Source organism: Poecilia reticulata, linkage group LG17, assembly GCF_000633615.1.
Source record: "Poecilia reticulata strain Guanapo linkage group LG17, Guppy_female_1.0+MT, whole genome shotgun sequence".
Classification (NCBI taxonomy): domain Eukaryota; kingdom Metazoa; phylum Chordata; class Actinopteri; order Cyprinodontiformes; family Poeciliidae; genus Poecilia; species Poecilia reticulata.
The window spans coordinates 533,301-552,860 of record NC_024347.1 but is presented as its reverse complement, the minus strand read 5'-3'; the positions used below and the strand labels follow the sequence as shown (position 1 = coordinate 552,860).

The 19,560-nt window shown below is 39.0% G+C and overlaps 5 protein-coding genes across 6 annotated transcripts; 4 read left to right on the top strand and 1 right to left on the bottom strand.

Moving 5' to 3' along the window:
• The first annotated feature begins 66 nt into the window (after positions 1 to 66).
• On the top strand, positions 67 to 2,918 carry rpl37a (ribosomal protein L37a). The gene is made up of 4 exons (XM_008432929.1): positions 67 to 169; positions 792 to 920; positions 1,056 to 1,138; positions 2,757 to 2,918. The coding sequence occupies exons 1-4, from the start codon at positions 167 to 169 to the stop codon at positions 2,818 to 2,820; spliced, it is 279 nt and encodes a 92-aa protein (XP_008431151.1). The 5' UTR covers positions 67 to 166; the 3' UTR covers positions 2,821 to 2,918.
• A 789-nt stretch (positions 2,919 to 3,707) lies between these two features.
• pecr (peroxisomal trans-2-enoyl-CoA reductase) lies at positions 3,708 to 6,253 on the top strand. Its single transcript, XM_008432927.2, has 8 exons — positions 3,708 to 3,846; positions 4,206 to 4,339; positions 4,437 to 4,602; positions 5,072 to 5,153; positions 5,244 to 5,340; positions 5,414 to 5,524; positions 5,772 to 5,883; positions 5,995 to 6,253. Exons 1-8 carry the CDS (start codon positions 3,735 to 3,737, stop codon positions 6,075 to 6,077), a joined length of 897 nt encoding a protein of 298 aa, XP_008431149.1. The 5' UTR covers positions 3,708 to 3,734; the 3' UTR covers positions 6,078 to 6,253.
• A 726-nt stretch (positions 6,254 to 6,979) lies between these two features.
• On the top strand, positions 6,980 to 8,784 carry ndufb3 (NADH:ubiquinone oxidoreductase subunit B3). Its single transcript, XM_008432926.2, is given in 4 exon segments — positions 6,980 to 7,005; positions 7,007 to 7,102; positions 7,867 to 7,995; positions 8,545 to 8,784. Coding segments are annotated over 4 exon segments (402 nt in total). The 3' UTR covers positions 8,696 to 8,784.
• A 90-nt stretch (positions 8,785 to 8,874) lies between these two features.
• On the bottom strand, positions 8,875 to 12,897 carry LOC103478848 (UDP-glucuronosyltransferase 1-1-like). Its single transcript, XM_008432925.2, has 9 exons — positions 12,270 to 12,897; positions 11,811 to 11,874; positions 10,913 to 11,061; positions 10,521 to 10,648; positions 10,294 to 10,387; positions 10,070 to 10,195; positions 9,562 to 9,649; positions 9,246 to 9,465; positions 8,875 to 9,165 (listed from the first exon to the last, which is right to left on the bottom strand). Exons 1-9 carry the CDS (start codon positions 12,789 to 12,791, stop codon positions 8,895 to 8,897), a joined length of 1,662 nt encoding a protein of 553 aa, XP_008431147.1. The 5' UTR covers positions 12,792 to 12,897; the 3' UTR covers positions 8,875 to 8,894.
• Positions 12,898 to 13,876: 979 nt separating this feature from the next.
• On the top strand, positions 13,877 to 17,863 carry LOC103478846 (uncharacterized). 2 transcript variants are annotated; one of them, XM_008432923.2, is made up of 6 exons: positions 13,877 to 14,041; positions 14,638 to 14,650; positions 14,766 to 15,205; positions 16,472 to 16,547; positions 16,624 to 16,719; positions 17,015 to 17,863. In XM_008432923.2, the coding sequence occupies exons 1-6, from the start codon at positions 13,987 to 13,989 to the stop codon at positions 17,379 to 17,381; spliced, it is 1,047 nt and encodes a 348-aa protein (XP_008431145.1). In that variant the 5' UTR covers positions 13,877 to 13,986; the 3' UTR covers positions 17,382 to 17,863. The 2 variants fall into 2 exon arrangements, with proteins under 2 accessions (XP_008431145.1, XP_008431144.1); XM_008432922.2 differs by having other exon boundaries at positions 13,887 to 14,041; positions 14,591 to 14,650; positions 17,015 to 17,860.
• Positions 17,864 to 19,560: the final 1,697 nt, after the last annotated feature.

Sequence of the window (19,560 nt, the reverse complement as noted above, 5' to 3'; positions counted from 1 at the left end):
AAGTCAATTATTTTAAATAACCCTAGTTTTGTAAATATTAAAAGCGTGAAGTTGGTATTTGTCTTGTCTCAACACTCAAAATCCCACAATGCCTCTCGAGCAACTTCAGTAAATCGCGCTTGCGCACTAACCTCTCCCTCTTTGGACCTACGTCTCCACTGAAACGATGGTGAGCCTAGCCTGCTCCTTTCATAATCCGAATCAATCTTATGATTCTAGTGGTATAATCAATATTTTTGCCCTTGCTGAAGTTTTGTGGGGATCATGATTGTCCGTCCAGAATATTATTTGTGTGTGTTTGGTGGTTGCATCGACTGTAAACGCGATGTTTTTCGGAGCCATTGACACAGAAATGGCTACCGCCTTAGCTTTGCTTATCAAACCAGGCCGGCTAGTTACATTATATTTAGCGGCAGCTTAACGTCAGTCCCTAGAAGATGGCTTCCTCGTCTTTTCAGAGGTACAACGACACATTAAATTACGCGTCACCGTATAAAAACGGGTCTGAAATTGCTGCGTTTAAATGAGTGGGTTAACCCATTTATGAGAGACTTCTAGCCTGTATGAATAACTACTGCAGCCCGTTTAGTCCAGTTTCCAGGTGCTTTGACTTTTCTGGTCCTAGTATTAAGCTAATATATTGTATAATGCAATGTACCGAACTTAACGCAGGATGAACTGAAAATGCGCGTTACCTAATAATCCCAGAAGTTGTATGAACCCTGCTCATCACAGTGAAGATGGTACATTTCTCCCTAACAATCGTTTGGTTTTGTTCTCTCTCCCCCCAGGCCAAGCGCACCAAGAAGGTGGGGATTGTTGGTAAATATGGCACGCGTTATGGCGCGTCGCTGAGGAAGATGGTGAAGAAGATTGAAATCTCTCAGCATGCTAAATACACTTGCTCTTTCTGCGGCAAGGTAAGTGGAATCACTGAAAGTCGGGGTTATTAAAGTAAACGCCTCTGGGATGGCATCAATATAAATTGTAGGGAAACAAAGTGAGGATGTTACACTTGGAGAACTTGGCAGCATTCTTGTACTCTTTATCCACAGACCAAGATGAAGAGGAGGGCTGTTGGCATCTGGCACTGTGGGTCCTGCAGGAAGACTGTGGCTGGTGGTGCCTGGACGTACAAGTATGTAGTTTCTCTCTCTCCCAGCTCTTTGCACGTCTTAACTCGAGTGTCATTGGTTGGAACATCACAGACACTTCTGATTCTTTTAGATGGTTATTAAAACAGATGGCTTTTGGGTTTATTGGCGTCAAGGATGGAACACAACTATTTTTTTTTTTAATTGAATGCATTTGGACTTTAAAGCCATGACAGTATCACATATGTTGTTTATAGTCCTCATGTGAAGGGCACTAAATTGTTATTCACACGCCGTCTTCAATTCTGACCTCATGCGTAGAAGGCACGCTCAAGCCTGGATGGACGTGTAAATGACAAAATGATCCTTACAGAGTGACCGTTTATTGCAAAATAAATAAATAAATAAGTGATTATAGGACCAGGCGATGAGTCGATTTTTGATTGGTTACATTTTTGGTTTTTGCAGATTTCATTTTTGGAAAATCAAGATTTTTTTTTGTTTTCACCAATGAACTTGTGTTTCCATAAGAGTGGAGGTGTTTTCACGCCCAAAGCCGCCGTCTTGTTTGACAAGCGTCTTTTACAACTTCTATTTATTTCGACTATAAATTCAGGTGAACTCTACGATGGAATATTAGGGCCAGGATGACACTTGGCTGTTTTTCATTTAATGACGACAATAAAGACATGCTATTGCAAGAATGCTGTCGTGCGACGATAGTCAAAATAATACGAGGATAAATTAATTTTTATGAGAAATCCAACTCAAAATTAACACGAGAAATGTTGAGCATCTTATGAATTTATACTTTGGCACATGTTTTCCCACATATTATAAAGAAACACAATCTTAATCAGCGTCAAATTAATGTCAGAACAGGGCATTATTTTATAAATGAGTGTATTTCTAAAAAAAACTACACGGACTGAGTTGCTCACAACTCCTAATGCAAGTTTTTCTTTTTTCTTATTTTTTTTTCCCATCCAAACTTTTTTTGTAAAACATTTTCTGCCTTTATTCTCGTAGTTAAATTCTCACAGACGGAGTGATGAAAATAAAAGCTAGTGCTTGAAAATATATTGTCATTTGCAATTTCATATTCTTCAGAATTTTGTTTTAATTATTTTTATTTTATTCATTTGTTTAAATCCAGCCCTGAGTGATTGGTTTTGTTGTTTTTGCTGTTTGGCATCTTAGTCTTTGTAAATTCACTTATTTGTTTGCTGAATTCTCAGTTTTTACCCATATGTGACCATTTCATGCCGATTTACTTCCATGTTTTATACCAATAGGATTAAGCATTGCCTTTATAATGGCACATAATTATTGAATTTCTTTTCTTTTTTTTAAAGATTTGATATTGACCTCAATATGTGTTTCTTATTGTTTGTCACACATAACTTCAACTCCTTGTAGATTGATTTTAAATGAGCTGTTGCCTAAACAGGATAAAATATTTCCAAACTAGGTATAAATTAAACTGTGGTTGGTACAAAATGTCCAAAATATAGCAGTTTCTACAGCATAACCGTAAAAATATCTACAACAGAGTCTCATCAGCGTTTCTTTACGCTGATGGAGAATAACTGAATAACGTTCATAGCCTGGATTCTGGGGATGTTCAGCATTTTTAATATTTGTCTTTTCTGCTTCTTGCAGCACAACGTCTGCTGTCACAGTCAAGTCTGCAATCAGGAGACTGAAGGAACTGAAGGACCAGTAAACCAGAGCACAGCTGCTGGATTTGGGACTTTATTTTCTATTATTTCAGCCGAACTAGACGTGTCCTCAACATCGAAAAATAAAAGTCTGGAGCGGAGATCCTTGTGTCTTTGTAATGTTTGTGTCCTAATGACAAACTTGTGATGGTGCTTCTTCATGAATGACGCTTCACTGATTGGTTATGAAGAAGAAGTGTGTTAGCAAAGCAGATTTTAAATGGAAAAGTTTGTCATTTGAATTTTCAGGATTGAAATGAAGGATGGTTTTGTCTTCAGTATTTTTTTTAAAATCTGTCAAATCTAAACGGTAACGTTGGCAGAGGGGCTGTGGTTCAGTTGTATTTTTTCCACAGATTATCTCCAATACTGTCACGACAAAGTATCAGTTTTAACAAATGTGTAAAGGATTATTTCTATAAATGTTACATGCTGAGGGTTTTTCAGTGTAGGAAGTTAGTTTTTTATATGATGAAGTTTGGAAGGATCGATCAGCAGTATACTAAGGAGAAATGTAACTCATTTCATGTTTGAGGGAAAGATCAATGTTGGTGACATCTGGCAGGACAAGTTAACCCAAAAACGTCCTAGTGAAATTCACGTTTTGGTGACTTCACCCCGTTTTTTGTTTTGTTTTTTTGCCGATTCTGATATTGGGAAAATGTTAATTGTGCTATTTTACTCTTTCTCACACTTTAGTAAACTGCTTTCAAAACCATATTCAAATCGTGATACTATTAGCTTGCTGTGCTTAATTTAGTATGAAAAAATAATGTTCATTCAGTTTAAAATCCTTTGAAAAGTTCATCCGAAGTAAACGTCTTCAAAACAAAATGGATGGTTACGGAGTGTGTCCGGAGGGGGGCGCTGTTACTCAGGTAAGAGCCGTCACTCCAACTGACTCCTAGTAGAAACAAGTATGGCGGCGTCCAGTGTTTTCCGACCGGGCTTGTTCAACCACAAAGTAGCGATAGTGACCGGCGGAGGGACGGGGATCGGTAAAGCCATCTCTGCGGAGCTGCTGGAGCTAGGTGAGACTAGTTTGTTCAAATAAAAAATAAAGTTAATTTTCTTTACTTTTAACAAACTCAGTAGATTTTTCAATACCTATCTGGTGACCATCGCCAAATGAACTACACTACAGATACATGTTTTTTAGGTAATAATTAACCTTGAATGTACCCTATCTTAAGTACGCACGTGTAGTGCCGTTGTTACGTAACACAACGTTTGTTTTACAGTCTTATTCATCAGAAGAGGAGCAAATTAATTTTAGATTCAGAGGCATATTTACATAAACATAAGGACTTGTCATCGGTAACTTGCTGATCATCAGCTTCATATCATGTCTCGTGACCCCTCTGACCTCCTGCTGCTGCTTTGTCTGCAGGCTGCAGCGTGGTGATCTCCAGCAGGAAGGCAGAAAGGCTGGAGGCAGCGGCTCAGGAGATGAGGCAGAAGATCCCCCCCAATAGCCCTGCTAGTGTCACCCCGGTTTCCTGTAACATCCGCAGTGAGGACGAGGCGAGACAACATGTTCAGACCTCTCTGCATGCTCATCTGCTCAGCAGGAGTGACTGCTCTAACTGGACTGTTGCAACTTGGGTTTTTTTTGTGACAGGTGAAGGCTCTTGTGTCTTCGGTGCTGAAGCGGTATGGTAGGATAGACTACCTGGTGAACAACGGAGGGGGTCAGTTCAGCAGCCCGGTGGAGAAGATAGCCTCCAAAGGCTGGAAGGCTGTGATAGACACCAACCTCACTGGAACCTTTTACTGCTGCAAGGAGGGTAAGTTCAAGTCAGGCACCTTCAGATAAAAAATATTGGAACATTTTGCAGATTTTTCATCTAATCACTTGAGTCATTTTTATACAATATTAGAAAAGCATGAATAGATGCAAACAAACAAAACTATGACACTTGAGGAGTTCTACATGGAACTGCTTTTAGACAAAGCAGTATTTTTAAAAATCTTAAATGCTAAATTTCTAAATTTTTTCTTGCTTTTTTTAGAGTTTGTATACTCCAGTTAAGAAGTGATTGTTTACTAAATTAGTTGATGATCATTTCAAAAATCAACTCATCCCGATGAATCTAAATGCGACGGACCATGAGTGCAGTTGAGAAGTAGAAGAATAATAACAGATTTTTCAAATCTGACAGACATTTGTTTTCTTGTGAAAAAGTTCAAGGCATACAAATACTTGCATCAAGACACCGAGTTCTCTACATGACCGCCCCATGTCCCTTCTCTCAGTCTACACAGCCTGGATGAAGCAGCACGGAGGAGTGATCGTCAACATCATCGCTGACATGTGGAAAGGCTTCCCAGGCATGGCGTAAGACGCGTTCACCAACAAACTGACTTAACGATGTGAAAAGTTTCTGCACACTTCCTGCTATGTCCTGCCGTTGCCTCTCGCTGACAGGCACACAGGAGCAGCGAGGTCAGCCGTGGATAACCTAACCAAGACGATGGCCATCGAGTGGGCAACCTCAGGAGTCCGAGTCAATGCTGTGGCACCTGTACGTGAAGCTATGGACTGATCAGAGCCTATGTTTCTGTGCTGCAGTAACTGGGGTATTTGTTTGGCTTAAGGGAACAATCTTCTCCAAAACTGCGATGGAGAACTATAAGGAGCTTGGACCTCACCTCTTCAAGATGTCCATCCCACTTACCCCTGCAAAGAGACTAGGACTGCCAGAAGAGGTGTGTTCTTTTTAAAATACAACCACAATCATCAACAACTATTGCTTAGGGTAAAGACATGTGCTGGAATGTACGAATAATCCAATGAAACTACTAATTGAARACAGAAATATTAATCAGCCCAGAAAGTTTGTGTTATAAATCATGYTTCTTGTAACACCCATGGTACAATGTATTTAAATTAATGTGCAGAGTTATTTAATTATAAGACATTTAAAGCCAATAAAATCTACTTTTCTTTGCTCAGGTCTCCTCTGCTGTATGTTTCCTGCTGTCTCCYGGTGCCTCGTACATCTCTGGGGCTACCCTGAGAGTGGATGCAGGACAGAGCCTGTATCACGCCCTGTGGGAGATACCTGGTATGTGCAGCTCGTTATCACAGCTACACTTATATTGTCGGCTTTCTAAGGTTGTTTTTTATACAATGTATTTTATAGTGAGCCGATTGTTTCTGTGTGTTTTGTGTGCAGAGCACAGCTCATGGCCTGAAGCTCCACAGGGGGAAAACCTGGACGCTCTGAAGGARCTGCTCAAGACACAAAGCAAACTTTAATACATTCTAGAACATGCAAACAGCAAATGGTTAGATGGCAAGTACCTCAGAAGTACAGCCACAGTGGTAAATCACCAGACCCTTAATGATCGAACCTAATGTATATATGTGGAGTGTGGTTTATAGTGGAAATTGTGTGCAAATTTGTATATAATAAAGTAGCAACATAAGTGTAACTTTTTGTTGGGATAGATGAATTTGATGCTAAAATATTTTAATTATTAGCATTTTCAGCTATTTTGAAGGTAATACCATACTTCTTTTTACTTAACACACAAGTGCTTTACAAATGGAAGTTTAGTCACTTAAAAAGTGCTAAACACTAAGAGATTAAAAAATGTAAACAATAAAATATGGGTAGTCTGCACTTTTGCCTGGGAACAATTTTTTTTTTAATGTTTGTAATATAAGTATTTTTGTATTTTTAAGGTCTATGTAAGGATGGGAAGAGGTAGGAAAAATGTTGTAGTTTCCTGATTTACTTGTTTATTCAGTTTTCTAAGCTGCATCCATACATCCATCAATTATATCAATTTCATCTGTATTTCAGCTTGACCTAGTCATCAATTTGTGTTAGTTGGATTGTTATGGTATATTTACACGTGATAGTGAAAGCTAACTATATGGAGGTATTTTTAATATGTGTAATATAGTCACAGTATACAACAAAATCTATATTTGTGTGTTAAATCATGAATCTTAAGAATTTTACTTCTCATTTTATCTTGAACAAGAATAGTGAATATGTGGACATAAGTTCATACTAAGTTGGTAACCAAGTAACATCGATATATTTTTGGTGGAGTATACTCTAATGAAGGTCAACTTTATTTTTTACATAAGCAAAATATTTATTATTCCAGTAAATATATGTAAACCTAATCACATATTACGTTATACGTATGCTCGCGCTTTATGAAAACGTTGGTTTTTTGTCCTCAACACTTCGCCGTAATTCTGCCGTCAAGTGCCGCTGATTGTCGCAGTCTTCACTTCAGCAGCAGAGGTCACAACAAACCGTTCAGGTACACCTATTTATTTTTTTTAAGCTTTACATTATATAGCTATTTCTATTGCCATATCTCGGGTTGTGGTTCCACATTATTACCGCAAACAAAGCAGTAAGCTAAAAYAGGTCTTGGAGTGAATTTGTAATATCGTAGGCTAGCTAGCGTGCTAGCTGAGAAATTATTGACTTCCTTCAGAAAGAGTACAGCTATTGTTTTATCTAAAGAAAGAAAGAAAAGTAGATACATGTGTAGTGTGCTGACATCGTTGTGCTTTGGTATATTACAGTTATGGTTCCTGTTGTCTCATATTAAAAAGGCCTCTTTCCAACTTTTCTGCTTAAAAGTTGTAGCATCTATAATATGGGCAGATTAACGCTGGTATAAAACATAATTAAGTGTAAAGGAAAAATAATTCAAACTAATTTAATTAGTTTTATTGACGTACGTTTTAAACGTAACTAAAACAGATTACAAAGGATAAAAGGCATCTTCATAAATTATGTCTTGGAAGAACGTCACAAKAGAAGAGTTTCTAAAGAACATAAWGAAATTTGTAAAAGTGATACAGCTGCTGTCATAGAAGAGCACAAAACATGTATAAACTTAGCATTTTAACCATGTCCGTGAAGCTTTCTTCTCCTTGTTTTCATTATCTTATTTACAGTGAGTTGTACTAAACACATTTACAACCGGAGATTTAACTTATTTTATGAAAGGAGAACACAAAGAGCATTTGAAGCACCAACAAGATGAGGACTGAGAAACATTTTTGCTTTCAGCATGGGAGGTGATCACGGCCACAGCAAGATGTCCATGCCGGACTGGCGGCAGTGGAAGGTGGAAGGAACCCCGCTGGAGTTCACGCAGCAGCGACTGGCAGCCAGGGGCCTCAAAGACCCGTGGGCTCGGTCAGTATCTTTACACACATGTAAAAATGTCTGAGAAATGTAAGTACATTAATTACAGTTCCACAACTTAAAGGAACAAATATGAAAAATAATAAGTTTCAACATCCCAGTGAATMTTTAAACTAATATTTTAAGRCAACTTTTGATTCAGTTTCGGCATTAAGTTTTTTTGTGTTTACACCTGCCATTGATTGCGTTGAATCTGATTAAACAGAAATAACAGGGTGTCTGTGTATCCTTGTAATGTAAATTCAGCTAACGTCTGACGGATATGTGAGGCAGAGTTGGCAAATATTTGCACATCACAATACAGGATGCTGAGTGACTCCCACCAAAGAAACCTCGATGTCAAAACTGAGTCAAACGTTGTTTTAATAAACTATCACTTTAAGGTTTATGTAACTATATTATTGCAGCTTAGCAGAGTTTCCAATCAATTTATCAAAGTCTAGTTTTTATGCTGGATAAATCTGGCACTTTAACAAGGTTATGTTTGTATCCAAGATGATGTCTGACTGCCTTCTCCCCTCTGTCTCTGTTCGCCTGCAGCAACGAGGCATGGAGGTATTCRGGCGGCTTCGCGCGCGCGATCACTCTGTCRGAAGTTCTGTTCCGAGGATTTAAATGGGGCTTCGCTGCGTTCACCGTCGCTCTGGCAATAGAGTACACCATGTTTCCCCCAAAGAAAGGAGGACACTGATTCTCCTCCCTGGAGCCAGCATTATGTAATTTGATTTTATGATAATCTGTATTTTCAGTTTAATAAAGCTTCTTTTGATCCCCTCCATAGATTTATTTTTATTCTTTACGGTGTTTTAAAATCAGGATTTTTACCACTTTTTTTAAAACTTCCTGTCCTCCCACTGATCAGGGTGGAAGCGGAGAATTTGCAACACCAACTACTCTTGCTTCTTCTTCCTGCTCAGTTTCCTGAGGCAGAGCTTCAGACATTTAAATGTCAGTGCCACAAAAACCAGCAGCACTGTAGCTAGTACGGCMATGACGTCCAGGCTGTGGTACTGGAACCAGTACAGGTCATGGAAAGCAGGTCTGAGGTGYTTCGCTCCTTTATGTTGCATGACAAATTCAGTCCAGAACACTGACAGATCCAGAGGGTCGATCGGCCGGTCGGTGTGAAGAGCCGAAAGCTTCTGGATGTTCTCTTTGTACCTGTGCGCACACACACAGGGATGGAACAGGTTGAACTCACAGCTGAAGGGGACAAATGTTTCAGCTGCGCCGCCTCCTACCTGGGGTCGTTGATGACCTCGTTCAGCCCCTTCAGCAGGGTTTCTGTGGTGACAGAGGTGATATCCAGTACGATTCCGGCTCCTCTGCTCGCTATCTTCTGTGCGTTGTCGGGCTGCTCTGCGGCCAGTGGTACCAAAACCATGGGAACACCGTGACACAAGCCCTCAAATGTTCCGTGTGAGCCGGCGTGAGTGATGAAAGCCCGAACTCCAGGATGAGCTTTCAAAAGACATCAAATTATTTACAACATTAGATGTTTTATATGTCTGAGCAGTGATATGTCATCCTSCTAGAGGTTTTAGATAGGTTTACTACCTAACAGGTCGTTCTGAGGCACCCATTTCATTATCTTCACATTGTCTGGGATTCTGGATGTAAACTTGCCAGTGTACCTCCATATCACCTATCAGAAGTGTTAATAGAGCTTTTAGTTTGGAAAGCTTGAGGTTACATGCAGAAGTATTCACACCTACTGAACTTCTTCAAAATCAGTRTTGCATCATTCTGAAAAGGAAAATTAATTTCAGAAATTCTCACTGAAAAGTGTGGCATGCATTTGCTTTTCAGTTCAGTTCAACTTATGTGGCCAGAGAACAGCTGGTATTAAATTGACATTGAGCTGGACTCAAATAGATCGCTTTCAATTATTTGTAATGTTGTAAATCATGTTTCTTTTTCCATCTACCTCACAGTTTTGCACTTTGTGTTGGTCTGGCTCTTTAAATGACAGCATGACAAAATAATATGAACATATTTAAGGAATATGAGTGGCTTTACAAGGCACCGGATGACTTTATATTGTTATCCACTAGTGTCCCTGCACCTTCTGAGGAATYTGGCTGAAGGCATCCAGGAAGGTAGAAGTGATGTAATCTGGCAGCTCTGAAACCATGGTGCCCAGAGTGAACACCACAAACCCATGCTCGCCTGATAACCACGACGCCAAATCCTGAAAACACACATCAGAGCTTCTTAACGTTTCTTCTCACCCAGAGGCGCTGAGGAGGAACGTCAGGAAAAGTTTGAGATTTGGTAAAAATGTCTCACTTCAGGAAGAGGGYTCCTCACTTTACAATTGATCCCACCGACCAGGACAACGTTGGGCATGAGAGGGCGGGGAAACTCCAGTGTAAAGTCAATCCTTGTGTGAACAGAATCACAAGAAAATTCAAACTTAACACACATTTCTTCATTGTTGCMTAAGTCTTGAGGCCTCAAGGAAGRATGACCTTATCTAAAAAATAAGGTATAAAAATAATCTTGTAACATCCTACCTGAGCAGCCAGATAGCGGACTCGGCAAAAAGCTCTGCCACGCTCACCTTCTCTTCCAGGAAGTCATAGGCTATTTGGTCAAAGTGCCAGAACATCAGYCTGCAAAACAACGGCTCCAGTAACGCCACCTGTGGGTCAGAAACGAAGCAAGGCCATGGCTATGGTGTACAAACCCTGGCATTGCAAAATCAAAATGAAAAACTGTTGTTTTGTTCTTTGATCACTCAGAGTTGGCACAAAACGGGTACATTTTTGTCAATTATCAAATGGTGTCCAAAGATTGCAAAACTACACAGTGTTAGCTTAAATTTGGAGGTAGTTTTTTGCTTATACTAAACGCTTTGATTCAAAGCTGGAGCAGCCGTCTTTTATTTTCCATTCGCTGTACTCACCAAAGTGTTAATGACGCGCTGCTTGAAGTTCATCCTGTCTGTGTATCCGGTGAAGAATCGAGGCACAAAGGAAGGTGGGGAGGGACAGCCKGTAGCCTTCATATCCAGAGAGCAGGGAACYCCCCGCAGTAAGTTAATGGTGGGGATACCTGGAAGTGATTTAGGGTACACACGACTCATAAACCGCTGCCTGTTGGTGGCTCGCGGAAGAAAATGGCACTATTTCAATTCAATACTTTATTGATCCCACAGGGAACTTAAATAATGTTAATTATAATATTACGATAGTAGAGATTACATATWAAAGTACAGATTTTAAAGCGTACTTTCAGAAAATAACTTTTAAGCCGGTTTTAAACATACTTTTCATYAAGTCCACATTTATGTTTTTGAAATCWTTCTTTGGTCTGAAGTAATATTCTAATCTTAAATGTTGTGTTTTTATTGCCTGATAGCAGAAACTCAACATGCTTAGGAGAAATAAAGGAGCTAAAACATGAGTCTTTATTTTACTAATCCATATATTGTGTCTCACTTAATGATTGAGTGACTGAAACCAGTTGACTTTTACATAATATTCTGGTTAATCTAATCCATTAATTGTGAAGAAAATCATTTACTTTCAATAGGTACAGAAAGAAAGATGGAGGGTTGTTATTATTAGGGATTTTTTGGAAAGTGATTGAACCATGACTTGCATTCCAAAAATGTAGGTGCTTGTTAGAATCCTCAGCTACCTCTTTACGTCGGCGTGCAGGTTTGTGATTTYATGTTAGTTCAAGTGGAGTTTCATTAGGAATGCAGTTTGTATTGAGGTGGAACTTGTTAAAACATGTGTGATCCATTGCATAGAAGAACAAACAAACCACATAACAAAAAGGGGTGGGGGGTGATTTACCTAATTTGTGAGCAACGATCAAGCCTGTTGGAACCATTGGGTCAGTCAGGACTGCATCGAAGTTCTATGAAGGAATTGAGACAGAAGGAGAGAAGAAAAATACTCAGTACCTTGTGTTGGATTTTTACATAAAATACAAGAAAATTAATTGAAGTTTGTGGTTGCTGAGGCATGTGAGACACAATAAATAGATCAAAAAGTTTTGGGCGTTGTATGCTGATATTCTTTTTTTTTTTTAGGAAAGGCCTCAAAAAATTTAATAGCAGAAAATAAATAGGTTAAAATTAATGCCACCRTTAAAACAAGGAATTCCAAGCAATATACGGAAATATTCCTTGAAAATGTCTAYACTGCAATTTCAGAGGGWAGTTCAGRCAACACACTTGATAAAACTGAAGCAAAAACCATATCTTTTGTGCRTAATCKAAAAATCTGTCCCCGTGCTGTATGTTCACTCACCTGCTGTGCCAGATGAGAAATGAGGCTGGCGTTGAACAGAAGACTCTCTGCCGTGGTGTGAAGAGCGTTTGTAATTTTCTGGATCTGACTGAATAGCTTCTTCATCTTCTCTATAAAAGGCTGCGCCGATTTCTCCAAGATGTCCTTGTGCGAGTTCATCACAAAATTCATGTAGTCCCGGTCGTAGGGAACAGGATAGGTGATCGTGTCATAGTATTTCCCCGGACCCATCCGTATGTTGATCTCCGGAATCACCACGGTGACCCTGTGTCCACGCCGACCCATTTCTTGTGCGATGGCTTTTATGCCCACCCAGTGACTCCCATCCATAGGCACCACCAGCAGGTTACCTAGAAAYCCTGAAGAAGAGCCGCTTTTTTCAGGAATGGTGTCGGTTTCTTTGACTTTGCTTGCCTTGACAAGCTTGGGAGTCTCTGCAGAGTCCTTTACTTTCCCTGCAGCACCTCTTCCCTCTACAGCCATGCTCAGGAGGAATAATACCAAAAAATATGCTTTCCTCATTCTTCGTCCTTCCTTCTTCACGTATCGCCAATGAAACAAGAAAAACAACAAAACCCTTCTTTGCTCTCCTTTGAAAACAAGTGTGAACTTTCCACGCCCTGTGCTCCTCTTCTCAAAGTGCTCAAAGTCCTTAACAAAAGAACAGCAATTATCTCAGTTTACTGTAGTCAGAGGTCAGACTGTTGGTTCTTTAGGCTTTAGTTACTAAGTGATTACATTTCTCCTGTTGCTGATGTTTCGTCAGCCAAAGAACTGAGGTAAAGTTCAGCAGGCATCAATAACGGGGTTTACGAGTGTTTATGCAAACTTCAGTAATCTCAGTAGGGGAAAAAGTTGTGGAATTTGCACCACTGATATTGGGCCAAGCCGGCTATGTTGGAAAACAAACATGCTGGTGACCATTCGTTAGAGCAATCTGAGCAATTTTCTCCAACTTTAATTTTGTTTATGGTGATGGGATCTAGGCATAAGGTCAAATCTTCAAAGTGCAAATTTATTTATATATAGAAATTTGTGAACGACTGAAATATCTTCAAAATATTGATTTTAGTTTTTCATTTAGCAAATGATTTCAGAATTGCCTATAGTGTGTAGTCAATTTATTATTCTATTGATCATTTACAAAAYCGGCATACAACTACTACAACTACTACCAATGTAGTACAATTTTATAATGACAAAGAAGCAATTATTGAAGAATTTTGAATTAATCTAATCATGAAGTTAAAATGTGGCCAAAAAGCTCTACAAAGAAGCACGAGTAGTAGGGGAAGTCAGCTTGAACTAAGGAAACTTAAAAGTCTAATATTAGAAAAATAATCTATATTTTGGAGTCGTGCAATATAGGTAGAGACAGAAATGTGGTGATTGACGAATATGAAATATAAGATAGCTTAAAAAACAATGACCCAGTTAGGAGCAGAGAAATATGTTTAAAATTCTTAAATCCTTCTTAAAAATATGAAATTACTTCACCGCTACCGCTCATGGCCAGCAGGTGGCGTTGTAATGTAATTCTTCTCTGCCGTAGATGAAGTCTGGATAGAAGTGCTGGCTCGTGATTGGCTCATCAGAGTTCCATGCGCCGCCTCGCGCACCTTTCCTCCGACTCCTAGCAGATGACGTCCGAGAGCTGCGCATCCCAGCGCGAGCCGGTGTGTAAGCGCGGTTATCTTCCTCTAGTTTTAGCAGACGAATGAAGAAGCTAGGAGCATGTCTGAAGATGAAAACTGTGAGGGAAGTGAGCCGACGTGAGTTTAAAATCTGAACACGGTTCAGCAGAGAGCGGCGAACCTGGCGCTCTGAATGTTCTGTTTGTTTTTAGCCTAGCTTGGTTTCCCCCTCGGTTCAAACTTTAGCTGAACWAAAGTGTTAATTTTCGCCAGGAGTTGAACTTTTTCGATCAAGACACGGGTCTTTACAAGGCCTTGCTTAGCTTTTGTCGTTTTATAATGTAAATTAACTTTACACTGTTTAGCTACTGTTTCTAACCACGACCCGCCTGTTAATCGTTCATTAGATTGCAATACATTTACCTGCCAAAAATGTATCCTAAAATCTGACGTAACGTAGACGTTGCAGGTTGTGAATTTTATTTTCATTCAGTATCATAGCATATCAGGAGTACATATTTAGTTGAAGAAAACATTGATCTTCTCTGAAAACTAAATTTCACAGGTTGCCTATTGATGTGATGTCAACAATGAGGGAAAGGAACACCATGTTTTAGTTAATATGCAGCTGTAATATTTCTATATATCTGTCGTGATTATTATTATTTTTGTCTCCAAATGTTGCAGGTATGATACAAATGACTTTGACGTATCTCACTCACTGTCCATAAAAGTCGAATATTACAGGTGAGCTCATAGGATTTTGAAAGGAAACGCATAAAAGTCCTTATTTTGGATTGCTYGCCCACAGGGAACAGCGTAACATGWACCCTTGTACTTAATCGCTGTTGCTCTTTCACAGATCATTTGAGTACACCCTGAATTGGACGACGCCCATGTCTCTCCGACGATCCTCCAGACTGAAGTTCCCCCAGAAAAGTCCTGCATCAAACGAAGACGTCACTCGGTCTCGCCGYAGGAGCCAGAGAGGAAGGCCGCGGCTGGAGGAGACCCACGCGGATGAGAGCGAGGGAAGTGACATCATCGACCTCATCACCAGCAATCCTTTTTCCRAGGAAGGGGCCGCGAGGGAGGCTGTTGGCTTACTCAGTTATGGACTGGATAAGTCAAATGATGAAAGTGGCTCTGAAAGCAGCAACAGCAGCATAGTTTCCGGTCCGTCCGCTCTGTGCTGTGATTACAGAGACCAGCTTTACCGCGACCTTTGCTCAGCTTGCCACAAGCTGTACGAGAAGACTAAAAGGTTGAAGACGCCGATCAGAAGCAAACTTCTAGATAATGGTTAGTTTATTCATACAAGTGCTGTGCTAAGAGAAATGAAAAAGTAAAATCTGGTGTAAAAAATCGTGGATGAGAAAATAGGAGTGCATCAATGATTTAAAGTATAGGGACTCTAACACTGCTACGGAGTTTTTTTTGGGGGGGSAGGGGGGGGTTATGATTATCTGCTTACACTTGGTGAACACATGACGTTTAGAATTTGAATATTACACCAGATCAATGAAATAAATACAATATTTTAATACTGAAATGCAGGCTTAGTGAAAAGTATGTTTAATACTTTATCTTATTAGATTAGAGACGCGTTTCCTGAAATTAGGGAGGGAAACCGTTTCTGTGACATGATTTACATAATCATAATCATTTACTCAAATGTGAATTTCCCCTCTAGGGATTAATGAAGTATATTCGTTCATTTATAACCTGCAATAACTCCTGGAAAACATTTCCAAGCAGAACAACATCCCCCAAAGCGTCGTGCTGCCGCCGCCTCCTTACACTCTTCCCACAATGCATCAGGTCGTTTCGTCAGACTCGCTCGCATCCTCATGCTCCTCCAACTGCTTTATTTCTAATAAATTYGTTTCCTGGTCGAAAAGATGACCAGTATTGGTCATAACGTAGGGCTGCATTTAACACTTAATTTAGTTATTGATTAATCTATTAATTAAGCTGGTAATTAATCTGATTTTTAAAAGTTGCCACATTCTAAAGTTTTTTTTTAATTTATTCACTTATGCCTTCTTTTTTTCTTTTTTTTTTTTTTTTACACAATATTAAAAATAAATTAAAAAATGAAAATAAACAAATAAGCCAATTTCTTAAAATTAAAATGAAGCAAAGCATTCCTCTAGTGAATTTGAACCAGGTGTAGCGAACACTGCCACATATTTACAGGCAGGTTTTTTTTTTCTTTTAAGTGCAAAATGTACATGTATATTGTGCWGTTCTGGCTGAATTATTGCTTGAATGTCCTGTTTCTTTCAGTAAATGTCCTTTATTCTGAGTCTGTGTAATCCGGGAAGCGATTAGTTGATTACTAAATTAGTTGACGATTATTACAATGATAAATTAATCACAATTAATTTATCAGCCCTAGTCTACACCGTTATTTATCTGAATAGCTATGGCCATGGTTTACCTCATCCTCTTTGTTGTACATTTATTCTCAAAAAAGCTGTTATTCACCATAAACTAAGCCACTGGAATAAGAAATATCTAATCCCCCATCTCACATGGACTCTTACGGCCTGGTTTGTCTTCCAGATCCCAAATCTCTGACCTGTGACCAATGGGTCCTGATGAAAAGATGGAAGCCTAAAGGACAACCTGATGCCAGACGGTAAGATACCTGAAGGTGTGTTTAATAATAGCTGCTGCTGTTTACATGCATGCTTATATTAGGTGTGTGCTGACAGGAGGTTGTTAAGTCACATTCAGCTGGATGATGGAGTCGTTGTGAGACGAGGAGAGCAATCCTCACCCTGTTCGAGGCCGCACATTTTCCTCAAGAGGTAAACTGTGTGCTTACTTTTTTCAGTTATTAGGGTCATTGTATGTAGGGGGGGGGGGGAGGAAGAGTACATTTTTGCCAAAAAAAATCTGGAAGGAACAAGGAAAATGTTTAAAAATTTAAAATTTGCTAGAAAAAAAAAAACCCCTCAGAAATGTTCTGTAAAAAAACCGTGGAAGAATTTCAAAAGTTGAACATTTTTGACTTTTCAAGCTCAGAATTTTTTTATTTTTAGATATAGCAATTATACAGCATTGGATAAAACAACATCATATGTTATATTCCATCCGTGCCAGGAACTTGAGAAGGGCCAATTCCAAGGCAGAAAATCAGAAGAAGAAGAGGAGGAGGAAGAGGACGAGCAGTTCTCAAGGCTCCCGCGTTGCTAAGCAGCAGCGTCTCCAAAACAACAGTCTGCACCAGCACACAAAAACAAAAGCCATGGTCGACAACTCAAACAGGAGTTTTAGCAGCGTCAGCGACCCCAGAGATCAAGTAAATCCAGAAACGGAGGGTTGTGCTAAGGACGGTGTGACTGAAGTTGTTCCGGCATCAGCGGACGTCCGCGCCCCGAGGAGAGCACCGAAGAAGATGGGCGAGTTCAGAGATCTTCTCGTTCAGCTGCGGGGGAGCAGCAGCGTGATCATCAGAGAAACATCCTAACAACAACACGGTCGGAGGCGTCCGTCTTTATCGAAGCAGAGGGCCTCTGATTATTTATACTTTATTTTTTGAAGTGCTGTTTGAGTTCGCTACTCTAATTCTGTTGGATTCGTTTTCCTTAAAGTATTGTTGCAGTTTCATAAGCATTCACGTTCATCTATTTGTTTGTTTGTGTTTTTGCTAAAAATTAATTGAATTGAAATTCCCATGCATCTTAACTGTGAATAAATGTATTTAAACATTTTTACCAGTTGCATCTGTCTCTGTAGTGCAACACCTGCCACATTTATTGCAGCCAAAAAAAGAAAGCTTACTTGTTAAATTCAGCGTAAGATTACTTGCTGATGCAATAGATCATTCATTTTAAGACTTCACACATCTTTACAAGGTGCGACCTCAAAATTAGGTACACCACAAACATGGTGTTGTTTTCCTTTTGTTCGTGCAAAGTTATCTGATAACAAAATTCAAGTAAATGCCAATCATAGAACAAAATGTTTATTGTGAATTCTTAAGAATAGCACAGTGAAGCATAAAGAGAAGTCTAAGACTAAATACAAAATAAAGTGTATACTTGTACTTTGGTATAGGCTGTTTTTTTTTTTTACTTATTTTTGTCACATAACACTTGTACTTAAAATATCCTCATCCACATACAACATAAGCCGATGCCATTGATTTATGTCAATAAGTTTTTCTCTACACACATCCACTGATACGTTCAATTTCTTCCTCATGATATTTTTTGTATCTGCCTACGTCTGTATAACGTTTAAGAGCTTTCAGCCATTTAAATATAAATATAAAGCGTAATGGTTAGGATAAAAAGTACACTACCATCATGTTTTTTTAAAATTGTATTTTAATTTTTTTTTAAATGCTATGTGTTACACCAGATGTAACATAAACCTCAAAAGTTTCACAAGTAACTGCTTCTCAATTGAACTATTTTCCCAATATTATTAGATTCAACATATTTCATTACAGGCGTATTATTGCAGCTAATGCAACAGTTGTAATTTTTTTACAAAGCTTTTTTTTTTTTTAGTTCGTCAAACGGTAGTCTTGCTTCCAGCATTTCAGTCCACTAGGTGGCGCCACCTCCCAAATACTGATAAGTTTAATTCTTTGTCTTACTAACAGGTAACAAGTAATTCGTTGTGTTGAAAGAAAACTGCAAWTTTTTTTTTGGAAACTAATGGGTTTATTCAAACCCAGCAATTTGCCCACTTCTCCAGTTGTTGTGATAGTCATGAAAAAAAAATCAATAAGATGTTGCAAATAATAGAAATATCTTTWATTCTCCCAAAATAGGGGTAATTCACGAGTTTATCTACAAATAGCAGTTTTTCTGAAAAAAAAAAAAAGAAAGTATCAAAAAAATTTATTTTTCATTAATTTGCATGTTTTCCCCAAACAGCCAAGCGGTGGTGTGTTTTGGGAGATTTTTCTGTGTTGATAGCAGAGAACATTGAGGAAGGGTGGGGGGAAAGTGAGAAGCAGATAAGAGGCCAGGGGGGAACGCTTGTGACAGTTTCTTAAAGTTTGTTTTTGGAGTAGACTCACTGTTTACTTATGGGTTAAGTGAATTGTTAGAGGATGGAGATTTCCAGTCAAAGCAGAGTCAGGAAATGTGTCTGCAGAGACACTTGAGTCTACATCAGACGTAGATGGGAGATAGGAATGTGGTCCTTTATTCAAATAATCCGTTTAAAGATGTGATGCGGCTTCGGACGTATCATTTAAAGGATGTTCTTTAAAATGCCTGAGTTTGAACRTCTAAGAGATCCATCCTGACCACAGCATCACCATCCGCAATGACTGAACATACTTGGATGATGCACAGAGCATTCAGAAAGTGTTCACAACGCTTTACTTTTCCCACATTTTGCCATGTTACAGCCCTATTCCAAATGTCATTAAACTAATCTATTTTCTCAAAATTGTACTCACTAATATTTCATTATGACAACAGAAAAACAGACAACCACGACAAATACACACTTGCATTCATATTCACAGCCTTTGCTTAAGTGAGATTTGACAACAATTTCACTGAAAGAGTCACAAAAACTCTGATGAGGTTGACATCTGACGGAGTTGACAAAAAGCCAAACTACCTCAATTTATATGATGTTATTCTGAAGGAGGCCATGTTGTAGCTCATAAGGTCCATGAA